Genomic DNA, 16,806 nt, shown 5'->3' with positions numbered 1-16,806 from the left:
GAGAGACCAAGAAGATTTTGGGCTATGAGCTTTTGAAAGACAAAGGGAGCACTGAGTCTCAGAAGGTCATACTCCTAATCTTGTTAGTCTGTAATCTGGCTATTCAGTGGCAGGCCAACATAGCTATCCTCTGAAACTAGCTTCAGGGTAAAAAAAATGTTTAAAATAAATTGTTTTCATCACTGAAAATGTAGAGTGTATTTAGATTTTCATGCTCTGTGACACAACTCTGCTGCAGCTCCGACCTGTAATTGAAAATCATCACAGCGCTTTTGGATTACCCAGTTGTTGGTAAAGCATGTTTGGAATGTGGATGTCAGTGTTTTGGCAGTAAGCAGGAGCATCACAGTGGCCCCCACCCACCCATCTTCTCGACTAAGATAGAGAGAACGGCATATTTCTCCATATTGTGATTTATGGTGTATCTGTTATGAATCAGATTGTCTGTAAACAGAAGAATTTTGCTTGAGTATTTTTGAATAAAGTAGGCTGTTCATAGGATTGCGCTGTGAAGTTATATTAGTATTAGAATTCTATTCAAACAGACACTGGTGATTAATTTAAAAAACTCATTCAAAATCTCCTTGCTGGACAGATTAGAAACTAATTACTTTAATTTTGCTACACGGGTTACTGCTAGTCATAGATGAAAAATATTTGATTTTGATGACTGCAGTTTCCACATTTCTCCCCTTCCCTCGGTACCAGTCAACACTTAATATTTTAGTAGAGCCAGTCAGTATAAAAATAGCAAGTTTTGTAATGAATTCTGAGTTGCATGCTGATGATGAAAAAACTCAGTGGCATTTAAAGTATCTTAAGCATTTAGGCCAGGGGTAGTCAACCTGTGATCCTCCAGATGTTCATGGACTACAATTCCCATGAGCCCCTGCCACAGGTTGAATACCCCTGATTCAGGCAATTATTTGTTTTGCTTTTCTTCCCTAGCATAATTGTTCTTTCCTTCTTGTAGCGTCTCATTTTAGCATGGCCATCCATATCAGTTCAGTTTTTTATGAGTTGTAGTAACTGATACCTTATTGTATGCTTTTTCTCCTGGAACATGAAAGAAACGCAAACAGTTTTCAAAACTTGAAAATATGTGCAACAAGAGCTGCAGGGGAAGGATAACTTCCTCCCTACCCTGTGAATGACGGAGCTAGCTTGGCCCTCCAACCTAAGAGAAGTAGGACATTTGGAGTTGGTCCACAATGACAGCCCCTCCTGGGAACCTTTTCAGCTTAAGGCACTGCCATTTTCACTGAACAGACATTCCTTCAAGCATAACTAATATCCCCCAAATTATTAATTCAACCCAAAGCCTTCCGGAGTTTATGATGGGAAGAGACACCCAACCATTTAAAGGAATTGGAAAAGGGAGAAAGTTGAGGACAAGAGATTTATATCTACTGGTAGGAGGGAAACAGGTGGCTCTTAAACTGAAAGGAGTTGCCAGTGGTCCCCAACCTTTTTATCACTGGGGACTGGTCAAAGCTTGACAATTTTACTGAGGCCCCGGGGGGGTAGTCTTTTGCCGAGGGACATCACTGCTGCCTGAGCCCCTGCTCCACTTACTTTCTCACCGGCACCCATGACTACCCGCACCTGCCAGCAGCAGCTGCACAGTGCCACGCCAAGGGGGAGCCCCAGCCATGGCGGCCACTGGAGAGCACCAAAGGTGAGCCGGCGGCAGAGTGGCATGGCAGCCCCCGAGGCAGCAGCCAGAGAGGAGGAGCTGCGGCCCGGTACCAACTGATCCATGGACTGGGACTGGTCCCTGGACCGGGGGTTGGGGACCGCTGCCTTATGCTACCCATAGTTCCATGCTACTATGAGGGTCGTATTACAGTCAGGTTCTTCCTGCTGATCTGTTTAGGTATTCTCTTTTGAATAAGGATGTGGGAGGTAGAAGGCATGCTTTAGTGCATAATGGACACTTTTCCTGGGAACTGGGAAATCTTGTTCCCATTTAAGATCAGCAAAATGCATAAAACCTGTGAAACTATTCTTCAAGGGGAGTGTTTTAGGATAAATTCACACTTTATAGTATCTATATTTTGTATGAGTTGGATCCAGACTGAAAGCATTTTGGCCAATGGAACGTTTCTGTTTCCTTGCTCCTGCTGAGAAACGGGGGGCTTGGTGAGCTGCATTGGGGGCAGGGAAGGCAGACTAATGCAAAATTTGCAGTGGATCCCATATTTTAACTTTTAAATAAGTATATATAAAGGAGCCACAATAAGAAACTAATAATAATAGTTTATCTTGAAGTGGAGAGGGCTTAACCTGTTGAATTTCTGCCCATTCTTTTACATAGTTAATGAAAGCACTTGGGCCTTGCCAGGAAAAAAAGTAGCAACCCAAGTTCATAATTTCTTTAGGTCTGTTGGCCTGCCTGTTCAGAGTGTGATCCTATTAGCCTGTAGGGTTAAATGTTTGTAGCTGATGTTTTCCTTTTCCAATTCCTTTAAATGGTTGGGTGTCTCTGCCCATCATGGACTCCATAAGGCTTTGAGTTGGATTAATAATTTGAGATATATTAGTTACGCTTGAAGAACAGGACACTAATATCCTTCAAAATCACACAAACATACATTCAGGGAGAACATGGGGCTTTCTTGATTTCTAGGAGTAAAATTGTCTGTGGAGGGATTGAAGTTGAGGTGCAGAAGCCCAACATTTTCCTAGCATTCCAGAACATAGAATCATAGAGTTGGAAGGGTCCATGCAGGCCATCTAGTCCAACCCCCTGCTCAACGCAGGATCAGCCCAAAGCATCCTAAAGCATCCAAGAAAAGTGTGTATCCAACCTTTGCTTGAAGACTGCCAGTGAGGGGGAGCTCACCACCTCCTTAGGCAGCCTATTCCACTGCTGAACTACCCTGACTGAAAAAAATTTTCCTGATGATTTTTTCCAGATTAATAAAATATAAACATCTATTTAATGTTACATTTATATGGTCAGTTACACACACACACATACAAAAACAACTGCTGCAATGACAGGCCATACATAAATGTATAATTCTTGTAGTTAATAATTTTGAAGCTTGCTGAATTCATGTTGGCTTTCGATTTAGCATCAGATTTGAGCCTTCCCGTAGATTTAATTCACATTCATCTTAGCACAAGGTTGCCAATAAAATAAAAACCTTTTAACATAGTGATGAAAAGAACCTTGCAAATCCATCCTAATTCAAATCCCAGATCTAACAGAGATGACCGCTTGCTGAAATTCAGTACCACCAAATCAGGATGAAGTAATTGAGGGCATAAATAGCACCGTGTGCAAGACTGAGAAACACAGAGAAAATAAATCACCAACACAGCCAATGGTTCAAGCGGGAAGATGGACTAAGAACAACACCTGTAGAAGGTTGTGCTCAGATACTTTTAAAATATCAGCAATAATTCAGTTGAAACAGAAGCCAGATTTGGTCCTGAAATTTGAACTCTATCCATTCAAACTGCCTCACATGTCCATGTTTGTTAACTTTATTCAGTTTACATCCTCAAGTTTGGCCCTTGGTCTGAAAATACAATTTGTCTTGATGGCTAAATTAAATCATCATTCTCAGAGACAAAACACCTCCTGTAATTACAACAAGAGGCTGGTACTTCCACACCATGCTTTGGGGCTTCTGGCTGGAAAATGTGAAAAACGGCAAGCAGGGCTAGACAGATCTTTGGTCTGATCCCAGCCAGTTGGGCTCTCCTAATGTTTGCAGACACATATCTGGGAATTCTTTCCCCAGTTCTGGGGAAATAAAGTGAAATGCCCTAATACCATTTTCTCCTTTGAAATTCAATTCTGTTCTAGACAACACCAATATAAGAAAACAAGCTAAACTCAAAATTTCTCGCTACCACATACTGCTTCCTAATTTACTAGTTCTAAGCAGATTACTAAAATATAAACAGGTAGACCATATTTAAATAAAATCTATCATAAACATTACATTTCATGCCTAAAAGAGTGATTGTTCTGTTATCTTCTAATAAAACAGGTAATGTCTCCATATGATATATATTTTTGAGCAAAGGAAGAGTTAAAATATTTCTAGGCTCAGAAAAGTAATTACCTTCAAAGGTCACATGTTATTTCTTTCACATATTTTTTAATTTATTTCAATTAGTGTAGAGTGTCTACACTACTTGTATCACAATCGTATATTCTATCACAGTATGGTATCTTAAGATACCTTCCTTGCAAAACTCTGGATGGTTAAGCACACCAGTATAAAAGCACACCTATACCAAGGAAAATATGAACAGTGATTGGGATGCTTTCCAGGTGGAACAATACCAACAAACATGTCAAGCTCTACAGATTGTATTTCTAAAACCATACTTAAATAGTTGTTTTTTCAATTGTTCCCATGGCTTCTTGTCAGGTAACTGAATGAAGGGACTCCAAGGGAAGACTGAGCAGTTGAAGTCATTACTCAACAAGTTCCTCTCTATGGAAATCATAAGAATCCTCTCTGACTAAGCTGAGGTAGCCCTCTTTGGTGATGGACTGTATAGTTTCAACTTTATACGGGGAAAATCTTTAACGGAGCCTGAGCTTCAAGAGACCTCCTCACTATCTTTACCATGAATTTCTCACTTGTACATGAGATTTTTGTCCAAAAACAGTGACCTTGGATTTTTTTTATAATTAGCTAACAGGCATTCTTCCAGACAGTTATACTTTATCAGAGAGGACAGCCCTGATATCGTTCTTGAAAGGAAAAGTGTATCTTAGGCAAAAAGTAGGATAGAAACTTTAAAGTTAGCAGTGGATGGAGAATAAAAGACCTGGGCAAAAACAGCAAAAATCAAATCATTACTATATACATTAAACAATAACAGATAAAATAAACATAATAAAAATACTTAAACTTGTTAATTTTAATAATACAAAATAGTTAATTAAAAAAAATTGAAGCAGCTGCTTCCTTAATGACTTAGCCAAAAAGCCAGATTCAAGCCACCTTAAAAGGGTAGTTTCATTAAAGTAGTCTGCAAGAAGAATAGAGATATAGAATTTATCAGATCTGCTTGGAAACGTGGTTAAAATTGAAATGATATATGAATGAACAATCATTGTAAAATGAACAATGAAATAACACGTCTTCACTATGGAGGTGCAGGTCACAAGAGGAAAGCAGCTAGTATTCTTCCATCTTCACCAAGTTAAGCTACTAGCTCCCTACCCCAGACCAGCCAACCATGGTGATCCATGTGAAGGTTACCTCTAGACTGGACTTCTGTAACTCGCTCTGCACAGAACTACCCGTATCCCTGCTCTAGAAACTGCAACTGGTCCAGAATGCAGTGCCAGGGCCACTCACAAAACATCTTGGAGGGCTCATATATGGCCTGTGCTTTGGCAACTGCACTGGCTCCCAGTTGAATTCTGGTTTAATGTTCTGGTAATCACTTTTAAGACCATTCGTGGTCTGGGCCCGACATACCTGAGGGACTGCCTCTCTGCTAGAGTTGGGCACTTCAGTGCCCGAAGCGGCCGGTCTCTCCCAGCGCAGCCAGCACCGTGCCGCAAGGGAGGGAGGAGAGGCACAGGCGTCAGAGCGCCAGTGGGAGTATTAAGTGTTGTTGTATGCAGTTGGCAAAAACACAAACTGGAAATAAGGGTTCCTTAAATATTTGCTTTACGCGAGAGCCAAGGGTAGAATTTTGAATGTTTCCCCTCTGTTGTTAGCTTTCCAGTACAGTGATATTGTTATCTGTATTATTATTACTCTTATTTTGTTTTTGAAGCTATGAATATGCAAGGCTACAAGTTCATCCGAATAATTCAATTCAAAAATAAGGTTGTTCTACATGCTTCCTATAACACTGAACTAGCAAGTGTATTTAATGTTAGCACTGGATATCAAAACACATATATTAGTAAAAGTAATGCAAGGCCTTCATAGAGGTTTTCATGGGAATGCCACATCAAAAGACTAAAACATAAAAGAGTTCTAGGTCATGGTTACATAGTATCTAATTCAATTAAAATACCAAAGCTCAAGAACTGATCCTGCTCAGCCTAGCAGCCAGTAAAAATATTCAGTTGGCTCCACTGGTATCGAGGTCACATCATAAATTGACAGAAGAATTTTGGAGACAGGTGTTAAATTGAACAATTTTAAAAACAAAAGCCATTTTTTTAATTTTTTTAAAGAAATGCTTATAATTTTTTTAATGTCTTGAGAGACGTTCTAAAATGTCAAGAATATTCATTCTTAATAGATCTAATGAATTTCATTGGGAATTTTTAGTAGTTTGTGCTCAACGCTGTGCAGGAATCCCACCTGTCAACTGAATGAAGACAGTCTGTGTATACTCTAGAATTGCCAATGCCGGGTGGGGAAATGCCTGAGGATTTGTGGACGGAGCCTGCAGAGGGTGGAGTTTAGAGAAAAGAGGGACCAAAGCAGGATATAATGCCATAGAATTTATCCTTCAAAGCTGCTATCTCCCCAGGGGTCCAAATCTGATCTTCGGCCTCCGTAGTAACCCCCTTGCCCCCATAATATCAGGGCTCTCTCAGCCTCACCTCCCTCACAGGGTGTCTGTTGTGGGGAGAGGAAAGGGATGGCGACTGTAAGCCATTTTGAGACTCCTTCTGGTAGAGAAAAGCGACATATAAGAACCAACTCTTCTTCTTCATAAGTCTGGTGGGACCTGTCTTTTTTCATTGTTCTTGTCAGAAAGTCTTTGCTTGTGTCTGTATACTTTTATATCACAGTGACCTGTTTTCATGTGTTTCCAACAAAGCTGTGGAAGCTGTGGACCGTAGGGGAGGAACCATGGAGTATTCATCCTTAGGATTGGGTTCATTTGAGTCATGCAGGCAATTTGATTTATAGCAAATTAATTTAGAATAAAATGTGCTTACGGGACAATAACTGACCATTCCATTCTACTTGGGAAATAACCAAAATAATACACATAGAAGGATTAGGGGAATGAAAACACCAACAGCATTTCCCTCAGCAATATCTGAAGAAGGAGTTGCTCAGGAAGGCTGAAAGGAGGAGTGTTAGTCCCGCAACCTGTTGTCAGCCTAGACCTTTGCTGGATCAGACCACTGGTCTACCTAGTCCAGGATCCTGTCTCACACAGTGGCCAACCGGTTGGCCTAGAGCGCCTCAAACAGGACATAGAGGTCCTGATGTTACCTCCTGGCATAGGTGTTCAGGGGTTTATTTCCTTTGTAAGTGAATGTTCCCTTTAGTCACCATGACTAGTAGCCACGGAGAGGCCTCTTTTCCACTAAGCTAACTTCCTGGACAGCCTCATTCTTTTAAAGATCAACTTTAGTGTATATACTTAGCAGCATAAATGGTCATTCCAGACATCATGGAGGTCCCCACCCCAGTGGCTCACAACTGCAGTGCTTCAGGACTTCAAGACTTGTTTCCAGGCTTCATTGACATGGTGGTGCTGTTGGTGGTGCTAGAAATGCCACCATCATGGCACATGCACCAGCACCAGCTCATATATGGGTTTAAACTTCAAGTACAACGATATAGGCTAGATATCAGGAAAAAGTTTTTCACAGTCAGAGTAGTTCAGCAGTGGAATAGGCTGCCTAAGGAGGTGGTGAGCTCCCCCTCACTGGAAGTCTTCAAGCAAAGGTTGGATACACACTTTTCTTGGATGCTTTAGGATGCTTAGGGCTAATCCTGCGTTGAGCAGGGGGTTGGACTAGATGGCCTGTATGGCCCCTTCCAACTCTATGATTCTATGATTCTATGATTCTATATATACACTGAATATATTTTCAGCCATTGTATGATCTGTAATTTTGTTGCTGCTGTCGTTATATAGGAGCTGTGCTTTTAACAAACATGCAAGGATTAACAGTCAACATTGATCCTGTCTTATATACATGGCTTACATACCAACCTCAGAAACGAAGCATCAGACCCATGCAACAGGTAGGAGATATTGATGGACTTTCTTACTTGGTGTATTCGTAACAAGAAAAAGCAATAGCATTGATTTTTTTAAAGAAAATTTTGACTAACTCTCCATTTTTATGTAATAAGTGTTAAGGATTCCATGCCTGAACCCCATGTAAAATATATAGTTTTATATGAATAATATGTAGAAATAGTTTTATCTCTAGACAACATACTACTTTAAAATCATACCGCAAAGAAAACAAGAAAATTTAGCTTAACGAGCTCCTCCATCAGACATTCGCTTGAGGCTGGCTGACTCGGAAGATCTGCAGGGTCCCCCCTCAGACGCCCTTCCAGGAGTGAACAATTTGATCTCCCCAGTGTTGTTGTTATTCATGTTGTGTTGTGAATTGTTACTTGATAGATTGTGTTATGATGTTTTATTGAAATTTGTATGTTATAGATTGTTATAATGTCCCATGTAAATTTATGCAATGTTCCATGTAAACCGCCCAGAGCCGTAAAGAACAGGCAGTATAAAAATCCAAATAAATTAAATAAATACATGACACAATATTTTATTTATTTATTTTTTGATTTCTATCCCGCCACTTCTCAAAAAGACTCCTACAGTCCCAGAGTCATAGCATTTTCTAGGTTACTGTCCATTGCAATAGAAGCATATAGAAGAGCCAGTTTTTGTACCCCACTTTTTACTACCCAAAGGAGTCTCTAAATGACTTACAATCACCTACCTTTCCTCTTCCCACAGCAGATACCCTGTGAGGTAGGTGAGGCTGAGAGAGCTCAGAGAATTGTGACTGGCCCAAGGTCACCCACCCAGAGAGGCCCAGTTAACACCACCTGCAAGATGAAATGACTCTGTAATTAAACACATTAACTGTGGAAGAAATCTGGTGTCTTTTGCCTCTAAATAACATTTAGAGAGGAAATTAAAAGGTATAGCTTATTCATATTACAGTAGTTCTTATCCAGTGCTTGTTCTTAACATGATATAAGCATTGCTTAATAGTATCAATTATCTGGGTTTATTGACCTTACTTAAGCCTTTGGTAGCTAAAAAAAAATTCTAAGAGTATTTAATGGTTTATTTAGCAATGTACACCCACTATTCTCTCCCATAGGGATCTAAGTTAGCTTACAATGTTCTGCCCTCCTTTTTAACCTTACAATAACCCTTTGCGGTAAGTTGGATGAGAGAGACTGACGGACCTAAGGCCACCAAGTGAGTTTCCATAGCAGATGGGGATTTGAACCTGGGTCTTCCAGATCCTAGTCCACCATTCTAACCACTATGCCCTGTAGTTCTCTCTGGGGGGAGGCTAGATTTTCTCAACTCTTTGCCTAATACTGACTTGCAATTGGAGACTAGCTGGCAGGGCTTCTCAATAAGCTGTATAGGCCAGTTCTGTGAAAATAATATGTCTGATGTTTGTTACTTTATTATTCATTGTATGAGGGAAATTGGAGGCATTTCAAGGATAAATCTTGAGAGAAGAGGAAATCTGGGTAACCAGCAAATTTGCTCAAGCAATAAGCTACTGAGGGGAAATATGTTGTGAAATACATATTTATTGGCTCCATGAGGATTATTTGATGTTATTATGGTAAGCTACATTTGCCAATACTAGAAATGACAGGGCTTTTTCGCATGAAGATTGTTCTTTCCTTAACCTTCTTGATAGGAACCTGAAATACCAGAGGATGTACCTCGGTTGATCCTAGGTGTAAGCTTTTAATATGATTTTTGGAGGAAGAGCATAAGTTAGGAGAGTTAATGCTTTCAAAATATAGCAAAGTAGCAAAGTATTACATTTGTGCATTACCCACAGCATTTTAAAATACATGCCAAAATGTGGCGGCTGTTCTGTATTTTAGTAAGGATCTATGTAGTTCCTGTTGCGACTATGCGGTTAGTGCTTTAGGGGTAAAAGAGGATGTTTTCCTATATCCGTGTTTGGCTTTTCCATGAACTTGAACAATTTTTTTTCCATTGGAATAATGAACAATGTGGACATTCAGTTAATATATATATATATATATATAAAATCCATGAAAGGGGTTATGGATGCCTGAATAAATCTGCATAATGTCTTTTGACTTTCATTGACCACCAGTTAAAAGTGCTTATGTGTTGTTGTTTTTTTAAATTAGTTTTAGTGGTGGAAAATCCAGTCTACAATTTCCCAAGAATATTGTCAACTATTGCTATGGTTAAGTGCCAGATACTTGGAGGCAGGACTACATTTTGATTGTCACTACTGTAATCCTGATGCCACTAAAAAGACCATTCTTAAGGAGACTTGAATACTACCTTTTAAGTCCCAAATGGCACTAGTACTCAGAAAGGAAACCCTAAAGCATTTCCGCACTCTTTAAATGTAGTGAAATGTTTACCTTAGGTAGTCATTATGTTCTGGTCCCTATATATGACATCACCAACATGGAGCATCTGTGCAGTAACTGGCTGGCCACATCCTACATTTTACAGTGCTAGTTGGTGAATCTCCAAAAGTGGATTCATCACCTATGCTAGCTAATGGAGAGCAACCAGCAAGCAACCATTAGAGGAAGTTATGGAGTCTAAAATGCCTGAAAGGTGCCTGCCTCGTCCTGCCCTCGCCCAGGGATGGGAACATCTTTTTTTAAATGTCTGATATCCTGGAGCAACAAATAGGTGGACAAGCATACAGGCAATGCCAGAAATACTTTTTTACCCAATGTTGTAGCACTAAGCATGCCTCTCTAAAGCTACCCCCTCAAAAAAAAATCAGGACTCATTAAACTATGGAGAAAGGGGATTGGCTGCCTCGCTTGATTTACAGGCGGAAGAGAGTTGCGTATAAACTGCGTTGCTCTCTTCTGCCATTTCAAGCAGGCAATGTGTAAGGTGAGAAGTGTGAAAAGGTGGTAGAGAAGAATGAGACATCAAAAAGGTGAGGAAGAACTGGGAGGCACGTTTATATTTAATGTAACACCATTCAGCTGGCATAACGCTATTTTGACAGATATGCGGAAATGCTACTAGTTTTGCCTAACTTCAGCTTCTGTTTTGATGTATTCTTGCAAGTTCTTAAAATCCCAATGAAAGCCTTTTTTAAAAAGAAATTCTTGCTCGGATTTTATAATAGATTTTATAATATAATGTCTCATTATTCACCTCCTGACTTGAGATCAAACATTAATCTTTGAAGTAGAGCATTTTATATGAGAAAATTCCTCCTTTAAAATCAGAAGGATTTTTATAAACACCCATTTGATATGCTCTCAAAAGGTTAATGAGTTTGTTAGATATATTTGGGCTGGTAATATGGTGAATCTGCCACTGATGTTGGTGGGCTTCCCCTTCAAGTAAAGTAACAAACAGTTGCTTAAGAACTATGTGTGCTGATCCAATATATATAATTTTCATAATCACCCATATAACTAATAGTGGCATGTAGTTCTCATCTGTAAATATAAATCTGTGGATTGGAGCCTTACAGGGTGCTGGTCCTTAGTAACAATGAGTACCGCCCCACTCACCTGTACCCTTGCATTTCATGGACTGGAGTATGAAATGTCCCCAGATGTCATAGCTAAGGCACAAAGAGAAAGCAACGCTAAATACATTTTGCTCTTTTTTTTTGTCTGTTATATGAAAAACTGAGAAATTCTTGGAAACAACAGAGAAACTAGATTTTGTCACAGTTGTCTAGTCCACCTGCTTGAACCATAAAAAATAAGGATTTATTAAATTTGGATCGGGTTGCCAACCTCTGTTCTGGAGATCTTCCAGAATTATAACTGATTTCCAGACAAAGGAGATGAGTTCCCCTGTAGAAAGTGGCTGCTTTGGAGGGTGGAGTCTATGGCATTCTCTTGATTAATTTACAGTCCTTTGACCAGTAATCTCCAACAACAAATGAATACAATTATGCCACCAGCATTTAAACATAACGCTAAATACCAAATCAATACATTTAGGGATTAAATCAATAAAGGAAAGATACATTCACCACTCTTCCACATGCAGTCAGCTGGGTGACCTTCTTCTTCTTCTTCTTCTTCTTCTTCTTCTTCTTCTTCTTCTTCTTCTTCTTCTTCTTCTTCTTCTTCTTCTTGTATGTGGTTTTGCCACATAAACCCCCTCCTGATAATCCCCCACACCTATATATAATTGTTGAGGAAATTTTGTTTTATTGTATCTGAAGAAATGAGCATGCACACTGAAGCGTGTACCTTTGTTGGTATTAAAAGTTGCTACTGGACTAAAATTTTGTTCTGTTGCTTTAGACCAACACAGCTACCCACCTGGATTTATTTTATCTGGTCATAAATAGTCACTAAAACTTATCTGAAATTATTTGTTCCCTCCTAAATCTGTATCTTAAGATAAGGTTTGTTCTAAGTGATGTAAAATAAGGCCTTTAAAATAGCATTTTCCACTCTTTTAAGGGTCAGCTTCATATTTGTTACATTTCAGTTAATTTTCCAGAAAGTGCATACAGTTTAGCCTCATAAATCCCATTGGCTTCAACAAATTTAAATCCTCTTCCACAGCTTTGAAAATTTATCCCTAATGCTTACTATGTGGCTTACTGTGTTTTCCATGGTAATGCATTTAAACGTTAGGTAAAAACCATATAATTATGGTGCATTTTTTACAATCTTACAACTGTTCAAAAGAAGAAAAAAGTAGCATATGTCCATATACATTGTAATCTAACCATCTGGTCTCCATCAAGACACATATCTGCATTAAAATTAATTGTATTGTTCTATATTGGTTAGCTTTTATTGAAGTAAGTTTTCTAGTGGAGGTTAATGAGACACACAAAGTTGGAGGACAAAATCAAGTATCTCTACCAGTATTCCAGATGGCTTCATAGATTCAAGACATCCTAGCATTTACAGCTTATCTGCATGCATAAATAAGACCAGTGAGAATTACTGGTTTTATGCGTGTAAGCAGATAGGACTGTTTGTTGATGTGAGGTCCAGTTGTAAATCAATCCTACACTGCTTATGACAGTTGCCATAATTTGCAAAGAAACAATGTTCTCTCTATTTTTTAAAATGAATCTTTGTCTTATATTCTCATTTTGTTTGTCTTGTCTAGTCTATAAACCTGGCAGGAACAGTGGCCAATATGGTCTACACATTTCTGATTCTAAATGATGCTGAAAAGCTGTCAACAGCCCTCCCAGTTCAGATGTCATGGTCCCCAATCGCTAATCTGTTATTAGGTCCCAGGTTTCATTGCTTCTGAGTGTGAGGGAAGTTATGCCCAACCCTGACGGAGAACATATGGTTAGTGAAAACTGTGGTCCGTCATATTCAAGAAACATGGTAATTCATAGTTATATCTTACTGGCAGAAGCCAGGGAGAGCAAGAGTATGAACCTTGCCTTTCAGTTCTTGTTCCATATGATCTTTCTGTCCTAGAGTTGCCAGCAGGGGATGAGGGGCACCTTCCAGGACCTGGGAGGAATGACACAACATGCTGACATCACCCGGAAGTGATGTTGGGGATGTCAGTGGGGGGGGGGGGGGGATGCTCTGACATTTAGGCAAAACTCTATGGTAGAATTACAGGACCTGGCAACCCTTTTCTGTCCCTAGTTCCCACTATACCCCTACTTGTGTCGGGAGAGCATCCTCTGCTTGCTTAAATTACTCTTCTTATCACTTTCTATGTTTGCTCTATCTTGAAGAACATAGACGGTATCACCTCCCCTTTGTTTTATTCTTTTCTCAAAATTCACTTTGTGTGTTGTTGTTGCTGTTGTTGTTGTTAGTTGCGAAGTCGTGTCCAGCCCATCGTGACCCCACGGATGATAATCCTCACCATTCCCCGGAGTCCATTTAAGCTTGCACCGACTGCTTCAGTGACTGCTTCACTTTATGCTTCACAACCAAGTTCACGTTGTGTATGTGTGTGTAAAACATGCTTTGGACTCCCTTAGGTTCCATGGGTTATTTGCTCGGATCCAAAAAGCATTGCAATTGTTCCAAAACAGAAAATATTTTATAGGAGTTTATTTTGGGAAGGGGTCCTCAAAAATTAAAAAACACATTTTTTCCAGAATGTTTGTGTTTTTTTCTGAGCGGTTCATATGTATGTGAATAACTTTTTTTTCCCAAATGAAGAGCACTGTTAGTTCCCTGGGAAACCTCAAAACAGCAAGGGGTGGTAGAGCGGGGGTCTGCAGGAGGAAGAGAATTTGTGGAAATCCCTGCTCCCTTCCCCCACTTTGAAAGGCTTAATGCAAGCAGAAAATGAGGTGTGAACGTAACTACTTTTATTTTTGGTGTGCCTTTTTTTTCATGCTGCACATTATAAAGGAGAAAAAAAATGATAGTATAATACATGTAGAAGAAACTGGTTTTGCAATCTGCCATTGAACATCCACTGTTCTTGGTTGAATTTTAACCTCTGGCAGAAAAGTGTTTCCAGTAACTATGTAAAAGGAGGTTGAAATATCATTTTCCGATAATTACCAATCAGCCCATTTTAGACTTCAAAAATAATGCATCGGTAAGACAGCCTGCGTTATTCAGGAGCCCAGGTCAGTTTTTGCTTTTCTGGCAAAAGAAAGGCATAAATCTGTCATTGCAGTGCTTTGTGAACTATGAAATGAGCTTATTCATTTGGGTCACACATCCCTAGCTTTCTGAACATTTTATTGCTTCATGCGGCTACAATTAACCATGTCCCAGATGTTTTTAGAGCCCACAAAATAATTGACCACTCTTACAAAGGTATGTTCTTTCACACAAATGATTTATTGGACTAGATAGAAGGTGTGAAAGCCGAATTTTGCAATTGACTCACTCTCCAAGTTCAGGTGCCAGATCTTTCAGTGCATTGTGGCTTCACAACTTCTTTTACTGGACTAAAACTGATTTTGAAACTTGAGGTTGTCTTAAAATATCAGTTTTGGGATTGGATGCTCCTGAAATTAAAATGAAAGAGAAATTCTGGCATGTGCCTTTGACATGTGTTATTAATGTGTCAAAATAGCAACATGTCTGTTTTGTGGACAATTGGATGTACATTTTCTATGACCTCAGAGATTTTATGCCACTCTTTCAAAAACTGATATTAAATCTGTTGGATGAAACAAAATGCCGTTTATCACACCACGATGGTTCTGTATCATAGCTTTCGGTGGTGGGAATTGCAAGGGATGGGCTTAGGTTTGGGGTGCTCAAGTTCTCTCTACAGAATTCTTAATTTATGGGTACAGGCAGTCTCTTGCTTGTTCTTATTCTGTTTGGCAGGAACGTTTTGTAGTCTTACAGCAACATCAGCAAAGAGAAATAGAAAGCAAGCCAAATTGAGATTCAGTCTTACTTTGCATTGAAAATCAAGGAGTGTAGGTAGACAGATTTCAGTGGTAGTTAACTTTTTTCATTTAATAATGTTTATAGGATGGTGTGTGTGTCCCTTGCCGTTTTCTTTTTAAAACGTCCTGCCTGGAATCCCCCAAGTGCAATGCTCAGAATAAACGATGATAAACATCTATTGATCAGTTTTCTGTTATTTTCTAGAAGGTTCATGTATAACGTTAAAATGGCTGTGTCTGAATGATAGCAATACACAAATCAACGTATCACTTCCTCAAGAGTTCTCATCTTCTCCAGCTGTGGAGCAGTTGTCATTCGCTATTTTCTCCAGCTGCAATTTCCTTGCTTGGTTTGTGGCTAAAACCCAACATCTTGATCATTTTCCATCCAGTTTAAGATTGATCTTTCATTTACTTTATAGTAACAGCCAGCAACGCCAGAAAGCTGGCAAAATTGTATTGGGTGTCATCAGCATCAACTTCAAGCCTAAGTTCAGTGAGCAAAGATGAAACAGCTGTTTCATTGTCCAGATCAGCACTCAATATATAGCTATAATTTTTTCCAGCTTTCTTTGGCTGTGATAATCTTTGTTTCACCGTCATTTCAAATAGAATAGCATGCAACATCGATCCTTCTCTACAGTGTACCAATAATGTATACATTATTTCTTCAAGCTACAATTTGCACTGAACTTTATTTCAGTGCATTGGGTTTTTTGGGGGGGATTTTCATATTTTGTTTGTATTTCTTTCTTAGAAACACTCTTGGCAATTGGACATCTGTCATTCTCTGCAGTATACTAAATAGTTGGAGTAAGAGTATGCCTTGTCTTTTTCACAAGAAATTTTGGCATTCCCTACCTCCCAGCCAACAACAATGTTCAGGCACTGAAGTTTTCTCAGAATTAAATGTTCAGTTTAAATCATTAACATCTTAGACCTGCACTCTGCCGCTGTGCACTGGCATCAGGAGGGAGAGCCAAGTTCAGCTGCCAGCAGAAAGGATCACCTAATCCACTTGATCCCTAGTCTAATCCCCTAGCTGCGGTACTGATAGCCAGTCGCTGGCATAGTGCTATATGTCACAGTAGCAGTGGCATGTTTCAGTGGAACTGACAACATGTAGCTGGGTTGTGTAATGCTATTTCAATATTTCCAAGGTTGTCTAGAACTTTGTAGCATGACTGTCTAGAGAATCTGTTTTGGGGTTTGGTTTTTTGCAGGCTTTCAGTCTATCAACTGTTTTAAGAAGCCACATGGTTCACTGCATTCCTCAAAGCAGTGGTCCCCAACCTTTTTATCACCGGGGTCCGGTCAACGCTTGACAATTTTACTGAGGCCCGGGGGGGGGGGGTAGTCTTTTGCCAAGGGACGTCATCGCTGCCTGAGCCCCTGCTCCACTTGATTTCCCGCCGGCGTCCCTGACTTCCTGCCACCTGTTGGGGGGGTGCTGCCAGCAGCAGCTGCACCGTGCCATGCTGAGGGGGAGCCCCAGCCATGGCGGCCACTGGAGAGCGCCAAACGTGAGCCAGTGGTAGAGTGGCAGGGCAGCC

The 16,806-nt window shown here is 39.8% G+C and overlaps 1 protein-coding gene across 7 annotated transcripts in view; it reads left to right on the top strand.

Moving 5' to 3' along the window:
- The window catches only part of VPS13B (vacuolar protein sorting 13 homolog B), a 383,695-nt gene that overhangs the window by 139,142 nt on the left and 227,747 nt on the right, over positions 1-16,806 (top strand). For all 7 annotated transcript variants that reach the window (XR_013234028.1, XR_013234030.1, XM_077351820.1 and 4 more), the window contains exon 20: positions 7,825-7,934. Coding sequence is in view for 5 of the 7 variants with exons in the window: in XM_077351820.1 (XP_077207935.1) it covers positions 7,825-7,934 (110 nt within the window). In the remaining 2 variants the exon portion in view is untranslated. The remainder of the gene's footprint in view (positions 1-7,824; positions 7,935-16,806) is intronic.

This window comes from Paroedura picta, chromosome 9 (genome assembly GCF_049243985.1).
Source record: "Paroedura picta isolate Pp20150507F chromosome 9, Ppicta_v3.0, whole genome shotgun sequence".
NCBI classification, from domain to species: Eukaryota; Metazoa; Chordata; class Lepidosauria; order Squamata; family Gekkonidae; genus Paroedura; species Paroedura picta.
This window is presented reverse-complemented; position numbering and strand designations above follow the sequence as displayed.